General features: G+C 40.9%; 2 protein-coding genes across 2 annotated transcripts in view; both read left to right on the top strand.

The window, feature by feature from the left end:
• LOC135094460 (low-density lipoprotein receptor-related protein 6-like) overlaps positions 1 to 5,480 on the top strand; it is a 21,859-nt gene extending 16,379 nt beyond the window's left edge. The window contains 2 exon segments of the mRNA XM_063994558.1: positions 629 to 1,077; positions 1,079 to 5,480. Of these exon segments, the coding sequence (XP_063850628.1) occupies positions 629 to 1,077; positions 1,079 to 1,675 (1,046 nt within the window). The 3' untranslated portion in view covers positions 1,676 to 5,480.
• Positions 5,481 to 9,067: 3,587 nt separating this feature from the next.
• LOC135094509 (protein Wnt-4-like) overlaps positions 9,068 to 12,500 on the top strand; it is a 74,595-nt gene continuing 71,162 nt past the window's right edge. The window contains 1 exon segment of the mRNA XM_063994666.1: positions 9,068 to 9,534. Coding sequence (XP_063850736.1) covers positions 9,431 to 9,534 — 104 coding nt within the window. The 5' untranslated portion in view covers positions 9,068 to 9,430.

Below are 12,500 nucleotides of genomic sequence, written 5' to 3' on the forward strand. Positions count from 1 at the left end.
TGTGTGTAAACTGAGCTTTGTGTTATATTACCATTATTGTTATTATTATTATTATTATTATTATTATTATTATTATTATTATTATTATTATTATTATTATTATTATTGATGTTATTGTTATTGTCGTTGTTGTTGTTGTTTATGCTTTTCTTGTCTCTTGTTTTGTTTGTGGCTGTTTAGAAATGTTTCTTTTTATTTATTTATCATTATTTTTTTCATTGTGTGTTTTCTGCATTTTTTAATAAAGGTGATGATAGAAATAAGAATGAAGGTGTAGCAGTGGTGATGTTAATGATAGGAGAGACAATGATCATTATTTTTGTCATAGGAATAAATCTCTTAGCAATGATACCACTACTACTACTACTACTACTGCTACTGCTGCTGCTGCTACTACTACTACTACTACTACTACTACTACTACTACTACTACTACTACTACTACTACTACTACTACTACTACTACTGCTACTAATTGTGATAGGAAAGAATAATGTCTACAAATATGCTAGGAATGTGTAATTAATATTTTCTTCCCTGTGTACCTGTGTCCCCTCATCCCTGTGCCTCATCCCACCTCTCCCCCTTCCCTCACCTCACCCCTCACCCCGCCGTGCCCACCCTCCAGAGAAGGCGTGGGTGTGCGACGGGCAACGGCAGTGCAGCGACGGCAGTGATGAGGTGGGTTGCTGTGGGGCAGGACAGGTGCTCTGCGTGTCATCCGGGAACTGCGTGGACACGGCTGCCCAGTGCTCGGGGGCAGCACGGCGCCCCTGCCCCGACGCCCCAGACCTGGCCCTGTGCTCCACCTGGGTGACGGTGCCCCCTGAGGCCTCTGAGGGGGCGGGGGGACGTGCGCCGTACATTGTGGGGGTGGTGGCATCAGTGGTGGTGCTGGCTTGTGTGGCGGCCCTGCTGGTGTACTACCGTCGTCGCCCTGCCCTCCTGGAGGACCACGAGCTGGAGCCCCACCCTAAGCCTGGCCCCGCCCCTCAGGCCCTGGCCCCTGCCCCCACGCCAGTACCGCCTGGTGATGACCTCCTGGGGCAAGTCCTATGCCCCTATGGTGGGACCCGAGGGCACCGCCGGGGAGCCACGGCCGCCACTGGGTGCTGGTGGAGGGCAGGTGTGCCGTGTGGTGCCGGGGGCAGGGGGGGCACGGGGCGGCGTGTATGAGGCGGCACCAGCCACTGGGGCGTCCTCCTCCTCCTCCTCCATGACTCACTACCCCAGGGAGACCCTTAACCCACCCCCTACCCCAGTTGCGGAGGGGCGGGGGACACGCTGCCCCGAGCACCACTGCTGCTACAACCCCCACCACGCCCCTCCCTCCACTCTCCACTCCTACCGCCACTACAAGACCCGGAATCGCCCTCCGCCCCCCACCCCGTGTTCCACTGATGTGTGCGACTCAGACGTGTACTCCTCTGCCCTCTCCCCCGTGGCCCACGCTGCTACACGCCCCCTCGCCCCCCACACACTACCACTCCTCCCCTCCCATGACAGACTATGACTCTGACCCCCACCCCCACCCCCCACTCCCCAGATGCCCTACATGTGTGAGCTGGGCTCCTGTCGTCCCCCAACCTCCTGCCCTCCCTCCCCCTCCACTGAGAGGTCCTACTGCACCCGTGCCCCCTGTCCCCCGCCCCCTTCCCCCATCACCTCAGACTAATACCCTCGCCCCGTACCACCACCACCACTACCACCACCATCACAACCCGCACCAATTAATATATTTTAGATTGTTATTTTTTGTATTCAATTTTTTATACTTTTATATCCTCCCTTGCTTGTTATCTCCCTTCACTCCATTTTTATCTCCCTTTCTCTTTTGTTTTTGATCCCTTCCTTTTCTTCATATTTTGATTTGCTTTATTTCTCTTATTCCCTCTTTCATCTCCCTTTCCTCCATTTTTATATATTCACCTTGCCCTATTATTGTTGTTATTATTATTATTATTATTATTATTATTATTATTATTATTATTATTATTATTATTATTATTATTATTACTACCAACCCCAGTTCCTGTCCATTTTTTACAAGTTTACACACACACACACACACACACACACACACACACACACACACACACACACACACACATATATATATATATATATATATATATATATATATATATATATATATATATATATATATATATATATATATATATATATATATGCATAATTTATATAAATATGTATCTATATATATGTAAAGTACAAAAAAATATTATAATATGTTGATTATTGCATCTTGTGAACAGATTAAGAGAAAATGTTTAAATATAATTCCTTTTCTTTTTTCTCTTCTTTTTTAAATTCTATTTGCTCTTTTATATTCTGTTCTCTGTTTTCAAGTATCTCTCTCTCTCTCTCTCTCTCTCTCTCTCTCTCTCTCTCTCTCTCTCTCTCTCTCTCTCTCTCTCTCTCTCTCTCTCTCTCTCTCTCTCTCTCTCTCTCTCTCTCTCTCTCTCTCTCTCTCTCTCTCTCTCTCTCTCTCTCTCTCTCTCTCTCTCTCTCTCTCTCTCTCTCTCTCTCTCTCTCTCTCTCTCTCTCTCTCTCTCTGCCTTATGTCTGCATCAAGCCTTCATCAGTTTGTTTTGGCTTATTATAATTTCTCTGTCTCTCTCAGTATTCTGTCTGTTTTGCTAAATCCTGGTAATGTTGTTCTACTACTATTACTACTACTACTACTACTACTACTACTACTACTACTACTACTACTACTACTACTACTACTACTACTACTACTACTTCCTTCTAAATGTATCTTAACTTCATAAAAGGCAGAATTTGAAGAAGAAAAAAAACATTTATTTAAACATTTCTCTCCTTACAGAAGACTTTACTTAAAAAAATTTTGATAAACAACAATTTCTTGCCTTTTTTTAATGTGATAGCTGAATGGCCCCCTTAAAATAGGATCCCTTTAAATAACTTCCCCCTTATTAAATAATCCCTTTAAATTTCCCCTTTCCTGCTCCCATTTCCCTCCCTCCCTCCCTCCCTCCCTCCCTCCCTCCCTCCCTCACTCGTAAACCTGACCTCGCCTAACCTAATATTAATGATTTTTTATTACTTCAAGGTTTTATACATATATATATATTGTAATAAGGGCATTTAAATCTCCCCTTTCCTCCCTTTCTTCTTTATCTTCTCTTCCTTATTTCCTTCTTATTTTCTCTTTCTTTTTCTGTCCTATTTCTCTCTTTTTCTTATTTTCGCTTTGTTCTCTATCTTCTTTCTCTCCCTTCTTCCTCTTCCTCCACTTTGTCTTCTCGTCTCATTTTTCTTCTCTTCCTTTCTCCCTTTATCTCCTTCTCCCTTTCTCTCCTCTCCTCCCTTTATCTTCCTTCCACTCCCTGTCTCTCCATTCTGCTCTTCTTCCTCTTTTGTCTTCTTATATCCCTCTTCTTTCTCTCTTCTCTTATCCCTCTATCCTCCTCCTCCTCCTCCTCCCTTTTCCCCAAAAAGAAAACCTTATCGATAAACTTTTTTTATTATTTTTTAATGATAAGACAATGCCAAGAGTGTCTTATGTGAGAGAGAGAGAGAGAGAGAGAGAGAGAGAGAGAGAGAGAGAGAGAATAGTAGTGTTTTTTTTTTTTTTTGAGTGAAAGGAATGAATGAAGAAAAATTGATGGTTTTAAAAATTAAGAAAATTAAAAATAATGCAAAAAAATATATATAGCCATAAATTCTTGTATAATGTAAACACACCCACAGAATTTTTTATATATAGTGTATAGCAAAACATTATTATCATTATTATTATTATTATTATTATTATTATTATTATTATTATTATTATTATTATTATTATTATTATTATTATTATTATTATTATTATCACTTACGGGCAGATGTGGATGGATGGATGGTTGAGTGGATGGCATTGCACTAGTCAGGTGGATGCAGTGGATGAATAGTGGTGAAGGAAAGGAAGGAAGGAAGAAGAACTGAAGAGAGAGAGAGAGACAAGGAGATGGAGAAGAAAATGAAGGAAGAAAGGAACTGAAGAGATAGAGAAGAATAATGAAGGAAGTGATGGAAAAGGAATAGAGAAGAATTGAAGAAGAGAGAAAGACAGAGAGAGAAGATGAAAGAAGGAACTGATAGAGAGGAATGAGAGAAAAAGATGAAGAAAAGAAAGAGAGAGAGAGGGAGAAGGAAAAGAGTGATGAACAGAGGGAGAAGAAATAATAGAAGAAGGAAGAGAAGACAATAAATGAAGAAGAAAGTGATAATGTGAATGAGAGAGAGAGAGAGAGAGAGATTCTTTTACACACAGACACAAACACACACACACACACACACACACTTGTATATCAAAACAAACAAACAAACAAACAAACAAAAAGCTTGCAAGATGTCAGAAAATTTACTTATGTTTGGTGCTGTTATAATAATTCTCCCATCTTTGCATTATATATATGTAATTATGTAATCTTTTCAAGGTAATTACGACTGCAAGACTATTAAAACGCCTTTCCATTTTTACTATTATTATTATTATTATTATTATTATTATTATTATTATTATTATTATTATTATTATTATTATTATTATTGTTGCTGTTGTCTCATCTATACATTTATAAGTGCCATGAAAACTATTAGTGTATTTTATTGTATCTTATTGTATATACGTACGTACTTAGTTTTTTTATTGAATGGAGGAGGAGGAGGAGGAAAGGGGAGTTTTTTTTATTTATTCATTTATTTATTTATCTATTTATTTATTATTATTTTGTTTTCATCAGGACCTCCTCTATCCACATCTCCCTCCTCCTCCTCCTCTTTCCTCCTCCTCCTCCTGTATTATATATTTTTTTTTACCTGCGTTTGTTAATTAAGTAAAGGTGTGTTTGGAATGTGTCAGGAGGGTGATTTCTGCACACACACACACACACACACACACACACACACACACACACACACACACACACACACACACACACACACACACACACACACACACACACACACACACACACACACACGTGCGCGCGCGTACACACTTTTGTTGTGTGCGTGTGTATCTACTACTACTACTACTACTACTACTACTACTACTACTACTACTACTACTACTACTACTGTTCACTAACCACCACCACCACCACCACCATCACTATTACCACTGCTACTACTATTGTCACTACTTCACCACCATCAATACCACTACCACCACCACCATTACTACTACTACTACTACTACTTCTACTACTACTACTACTACTACTACTACTACTACTACTACTACTACTACTACTACTACTACTACTACTACTACAGAAGGAACGAGACACTACCTCAGTCCCTCTTGGTCACAATGTGAGAGAGAGAGAGAGAGAGAGAGAGAGAGAGAGAGAGAGAGAGAGAGAGAGAGAGCTGCAGTCTTGCCCTGACATGTTACCGACGTGTTTTTTGGCCAAAGGAATAATAAAGATTTGTAATGAAGATTATTCAGTGTTTTCTGAAATATCCTTCATTTATTATTATTATTATTATTATTATTATTATTATTATTATTATTATTATTATTATTTTTATTTTTATCATTATTAAGCATCCTTCGTGTTTTCCTCTTATTTTATTGTATTTTTGTATTTTGTTCATATTTTTCTTCTTTATTTTTCTTATCTTTATTTATTTTTGGCTACTCAGCTGTGAACTATTTAAAACTTGTGTCGAGATGACTCTGGGTTTTTATAACCAGTGTCAAAGGTATGAGTGAATCAGTTACTGCTGACTTCGCTAGCTGATAGAAATAGCAGACATGTATATGAAATATATATTAATTAATAGAGAAAGGAAATATGAATAACAGTAACAAGCAGTTACCACTCGTGAGCCACGTGTGACGCTTGTATCGCCACAACACCACCACCACCACCTCCACCATGGACACAGCCAGCCCTGCAGCAGCCACCACCAAGAGGACAAGAAATCCTAATCTTTCTCTAGGTGAGTGTTGGCACTCATTGAGGCTTTTTGAAGAACATCTCTGGAGAGAGTACAGTGCTTTGTTGGCCTCAGGCACTGGCCGCGCCACGTCTGTGACAGGAACACTGCCAGCACGGTCTGATCGTTGCCTTCGTCAGTTCACCATCACTCACTTCACTGAGAGCGTCTCTCCTCGCAAGAAATTCCCTTCGTTGGCGCACACGGAGTTGTTGTTGTCGTTGTTGCTCGGCCGTGGTAGCTTATGGTCGATCCTTAGCCTCATGACACCTCCGCCCCTGCCGTCGCGGCACAAGGAACTGATGAACATTTCACAGCGCTCATGACAGAGTTACACCGTTTATGGAATATTTATGAAAAGTGTCCGCCATTTTGAAGGCTTATGACAGACTCATAGCCTCATGATCTCAGCAGATGCATCCCCAGGTACACAGCCTCACCTGGGATCCGTCTGTTAATACCTGTGCATGCCACCACCGCTCAGTCAGAACCCTTGGTGTTGTGAATGAGACCATGAAGATCTTTCCGTTCGTCACACGTTCCTCCCCCGATAAACACTTTTTTCCAGCGTCTGCCACCACTAAAGCCTTACCACGCCACACGCCGCGCCCTCTCTGTCATAAAGCCACGCCTCTGTCCACGATGCAGACAGTATATTGTCCAGACTGAGATGGGAGGGGAGGGACAGGCCTTGCGTTGACTTGGTGGCATTGCAAGGCGGTTCAGGACAGAGGTTTAGCTGGAGGGGCGCTTCCATTTGATAGGGCGTGTCGCTCCGTCACTCCAGGGTGTTGAGAAGGCCCTCCCCTGCAGTAGAGGCAGAGACCAGGGGTAGTGGTGGTGGTGGTGGTGGTAGTCTAAGCATGGCAGTGTCTCGTAGGGAAGTGAGAAATACGTATCTTATCTTAACTATATTTACATTGCTTCGCCTTTATCTTCCCTACAATTAACCACGGTATTTTTTTTCTATTTTCTTCATATCTACGACAATTCACTTTATTTTTCCTCTTTATATATATATATATATATATATATATATATATATATATATATATATATATATATATATATATATATATATATATATATATATATATATATATATATACAAGAGAAGCACCGATCAAGAGGCTAAGAAAATAAAAAAGGTTGAGAAAAAAGACCTGAAGATTGTTATTATTATTACTATTATTATTATTATTATTATTATTATTATTATTATTATTATTATTATTATTATTATTATTATCATTTGTTTTTGTTTACGTAAGAGGGGCACTGGTCAGGAGGCAACAAGAAAAAGGGTTAGAAAAAAAAAGGGTTTACTGAAGTGACATTCCCTAACGAAAACGGCAAAAAGAAGAAGAAGAGGAGGAGGAGGAGGAGGAGGAGGAAATGATTGATGGGGATGAGAATAACGAGAAGAGGAGGAGGAGGAGGAGGAGGAGAAAGAAGAAGATGACTATGATGCTAGAAGAAGAGGAGGAGGAGGAGGAGAATATGAAGGAAATGACTGATGGAAGATAAGAAAAACGAGAAGAGGAGGAGGAGGAGGAGGAGGAGTGATTATATGCGATACTAGAAGACGAGGAGGAGGAGGAAGAGGAGGAGGAGGAGGAGGAAACATAGATATTAAACATAAATGTGTGTGTGTGTGTGTGTGTGTGTGTGTGTGTGTGTGTGTGTGTGTGTGTGTTAATTAATGTTTTTTTTTCTTTTTCCTCCAGGTGAGAAGTTTGGACGAGGAAAGAGAGAGAAACTATGGAGGAAAGTGGAGGAAACATCTACTGAGGGAATGGAGGTAGAGAGAGAGAGAGAGAGAGAGAGAGAGAGAGAGAGAGAGAGAGAGAGAGAGAGAGAGAGAGAGAGAGAGAGAGAGAGAGAGAGAGAGAGTTACTAATATTTACGTTTTATTTTGACCAGATATGATGTGCACGTGTTGGCCATGTGTGTGTGTGTGTGTGTGTGTGTGTGTGTGTGTGTGTGTGTGTGTGTGTGTGTGTGTGTGTGTGTGTGTGTGTCTGTCTGTCTCACTTTCTTAACATGTTGTCATCTTGTTTATCATTGCGCATGTCCTCTCTCTCTCTCTCTCTCTCTCTCTCTCTCTCTCTCTCTCTCTCTCTCTCTCTCTCTCTCTCTCTCTGGATCTGTAACAATTTGTAAGTAAAAGCTTTCAATATATTAATCAGTCTCTCTCTCTCTCTCTCTCTCTCTCTCTCTCTCTCTCTCTCTCTCTCTCTCTCTCTCTCTCTCTCTCTCTCTCTCTAAAACGATTCCAGAAACTTCTGACGTAATATGTTCTGGAGAGAGAGAGAGAGAGAGAGAGAGAGAGAGAGAGAGAGAGAGAGAGAGAGAGAGAGAGAGAGAGAGAGAGAGAGAGAGAGAGAGAGAAATTCAAAACCTGTGACGTCGTTTTCATTATTGAGTCACGTATAATGTTTCCAAACACACACACACACACACACACACACACACGTGACTGTTGACAGATACGTGTATATAAAGCTGGTGATGAGAGAGAGAGAGAGAGAGAGAGAGAGAGAGAGAGAGAGAGAGAGAGAGAGAGAGAGAGAGAGAGAGAGAGATTTCTACTACTACTGCTACTGCTACTACTACAACAACAGTTACTACTACTACTACTACTACTACTACTACTACTACTACTCGTCCTCCTCCTCCTTCTCCTTCTCCTACTACTACTGATGCTGCAACTACTACTACTACTACTACTACTACTACTACTACTACTACTACTGCTACCACCATCCCAACCACCACCACCACAACTACCACCATTACTACAACCACCACCACCACCACTACTACTACTACTACCACCTCTTTTCTTACGTGCAAAAGTTACCATTCTTTAGAGAGAGAGAGAGAGAGAGAGAGAGAGAGAGAGAGAGAGGGTTTGTTTACATGAGGCTGCCCGCGTGGTGAGGGAGGCGCGGCAGCCAATCAGGACACGCCAGTGCCAGTCGTTCCCGTCGCTGATTGGCTGGGCGGAGCGAGGAGGGAGGAGGCGGGGCTTAAGGCGAGGGGCGGAGTCAGGTTTTAAATCTCACTCAGTTTACCTTGACGCATCAGAGGGGGAGTACACGCACCGCTCCCTCCTGCTGCGTGCTGCGTGTGTTATGCTTTCGTTGCTCGAGTGTTTCCCATTGACCTGACCTCCTCCACGTGACCTGGCCTGACTTGGAATGCTAGAAAATACTCCCTCCCTTGTCCCCTAACTGTAGTGTTGCCAACCCAATGTTTTTTATATAAGAAACAGGATTATTATTTTATTCATTTATTTGTCTTTTTTCGAACTAAACTTTATGTGAATGTGGAAAAAAAGTTGAGTTTATTTTTTATTTTTTATTTTGGGGGTGAAGAAAAAAAAATTATATTGTGATTTTTATTTACTAGTTATTGTGGTGAAACTGTGGTGGTGGTGGTGGTGGTGATGGGGAGAGGGGCGTGGTGGTGGTGGTGGTGGTGGTGGTGGTGTGTGGTGATGGTGGTGGTGGTGGTGATGGCGCCCCTGCCTGGAATGTGCATCAAATGGCTGTAAGTATTGTGTGTGTGTGTGTGTGTGTGTGTGTGTGTGTGTGTGTGTGTGTGTGTGTGTGTGTGTTAAGGTATGTATAAGTACGAGTATATAATAACAATAATAATAATAATAATAATAATAATAATAATAGTAATAATAATAATAATAATATCAAGCAAATTATTATTATTATTATTATTGTTATTATTATTATTATTGTTATCATCATCATCATAATCATCATCTTTCTTCTTCTTCTTCTTCTTCTTCTTCTTCTTCTTATTATTATTATTATTATTATTATTATTATTATTATTATCATTATTATTTGTTCAATCCTTTTATTCTATTTTATTGTCCTTCTCTTCCTCCTCCTCTTCCTTCTCCTTCTCCTCCTCCTCCTCCTCCTCCTCCTCCTCCTCCTCCTCCTCCTCCTCCTCCTCCTCCTCCTGTTCTTCTTCTTCTTCTTCTTCTTCTTTTTCTTATTCTTATTCCTCTTCATTTAAAATTTGTCTTTATATATTTTTTCCAGTGTCATTCATTCCTCTCTCTCTCTCTCTCTCTCTCTCTCTCTCTCTCTCTCTCTCTCTCTCTCTCTCTCTCTCTCTCTCTCTCTCTCTCTCTCTCTCTCTCTCGCGTGGAGGTTAGGAGGTGAAGGTAACAAGCTGAAAGAGAGAGAGAGAGAGAGAGAGAGAGAGAGAGAGAGAGAGAGAGAGAGAGAGAGAGAGAGAGAGAGAGAGAATAGTTTAAGAAAGAAAGGGAGAGATGGAGGGAAAAGGGAGAGAGGAAAGGTGAGAGGGAGAGGTATCGATCGTCTTTTTTCTTTAATATTAGAGAGAGAGAGAGAGAGAGAGAGAGAGAGAGAGAGAGAGAGAGAGAGAGAGAGAGAGAGAGAGAGAGAGAAAGGTGATATTAATGCGCTAAAGGTTAGATTTTATCCTAACAGAGAGAGAGAGAGAGAGAGAGAGAGAGAGAGAGAGAGAGAGAGAGAGAGAGAGAGAGAGAGAGAGAGAATTTTTAAACGTCTTTCTTGGTTAATTTCTTATATATTCTTCCCTCCTCTTCCTCCTCCTCCTCTTTCTCTTCTTCATCTTTTCCTCCTCTTTTTCTTCTTCCTCTTCTTTCTCTTTTTCCTCCTCCTCCTCCTCCTTCTCCTCCTCCTCCTCCTCCTCCTCCTCCTCCTCCTCCTCCTCCTCCTCCTCCTCCTCCTCCTCCTCCTCCCTCTCGCGACCTTTTTAGATCTCTCTCAGATAACACACACACACACACACACACACACACACACACACACACACACACGGTATATATATAAATAATAATAATATATGATTAAACGTGGTCTTTAAATAGATTAGGTTAGTTTAGATAAGGCTAGTTTAGGTTAAGCTAGGTTAGGTTAGGTTAGGTTAGATTAGGTTAGGTTACATAAGTTAGGATGGTTAAAGTTATGTTAGGCTAGGTTAGGTTAGGTTAGATAAGGTTACAGTAAGTTAGGATGGTTAAAGTTATGTTAGGTTAGGTAAGGTCATGTTAGGTAAGATTAAGTTTGTAAGGCTATTTTTGGTAAGGTCAATTTAGGTGAGCTTATGTTGGGTTAGCTAAGGTTAAGTTCGGTTACGTAAAAGTAAGGTTAGGTAAGGTTTGGCTAAGAGAGCGGACATTTTATTATGATTTTTCTCTATTCTTGACACCCTGAAAAAAAAAAAAATAGATAAATAAAACGGTAATAGAATGACACGGAGGGAGCACAATACTCGGTGTACCGCAGGAGTCAGTCCAGGAACCGCTGGTGTTTGAATACATTCGATTATCTACGCTGATTACTTAACGCTGCGTGAAAATTGATATCCAGCAGCGTGAACAGCAATACATATTAGTTAACAGCTGTAAACACGAGACGAAACAAGTACGAGTATTAGTGTACCGCAGGGATCAGTGTCAGGCCACTGGTGTTTTAAATGTATGCCAATGCTCTACTTTGCTCCATCAACGCTGCCTGCAAACTGATATCAATAATACTATCAATACATTTTAGTTAACAGCTGTGAACGCGAGACAACGGAAGTATTAGTGTACCACAGGGATCAGTTTTAGGACCGTTGGTGTTTTAAATGTATGCCAATGCTCTACTTTGCTCCATCAACGCTGCTTGTAAACTGATAACAGCAATATTATCAATACATTTTGGTTAACAGCTGTGAACGCGAGACGAAACAAGTATCTTTGTACCGCAGGGATCACTTTTAGGACCGCTGGTGTTTTAAAATGTCTGCCAATGCTCTACACTGGTTAATTAACGCTACAAGGAATGTTTGACAGGAATAGTAGCAATATATCTTAAATTAACAGCTGTAAACTCGATAGAGAACAAGTATTGGTGTACCGCAGGATAAGTTTAGGACTTCTTCTGTTTTCATTTTATGCGAATACTCTAAATTTGCTTAATTAATTCAAATCTATCGTTGGTTATGTTATAAAATATTCCCTGTAGCGCTAATGTAGTAATATATTATATGTAACACACTGGCGGTCCCAAAAGTGATCCCTGTGGCACCCCTTATACTTCCCCATACTCTAAATGTCTCTTCTTTCCTTCTTTTTCGCGTGTCACGGAAACTGGCTTAGAGAGAAATTAATAGAGAGTAAATTTGTCGCTCTCACAGCCATTTAGTACAAGAAACAGAAGAGGAACGAAGAGGGAGGGGTAGTTTAGTTCCTGAGGTACGCCGGCGCTCTTCTCTCGCTTTTGTTAACGTAAGAGTGCTCTTGTTGATGGCGTGAAATGTTTCTTGCAGCGTTAATGGAGAAAGGATGAAGATTGCAATGTATTTAAAACAACAGCGGTCTTAAAAGTTATCCCTGCGGTACATCGATACTTGTCCTGTCTCGTTTTACAGCTATTGACTGAAATTTGTTAGTGTTGGCGCTGTCATGTACTTATTGCGGCAGCAATGGTTGTAAATACAAAAAAGAACAATTACTG

Source organism: Scylla paramamosain, chromosome 45, assembly GCF_035594125.1.
Source record: "Scylla paramamosain isolate STU-SP2022 chromosome 45, ASM3559412v1, whole genome shotgun sequence".
Lineage (NCBI taxonomy): Eukaryota > Metazoa > Arthropoda > Malacostraca > Decapoda > Portunidae > Scylla > Scylla paramamosain.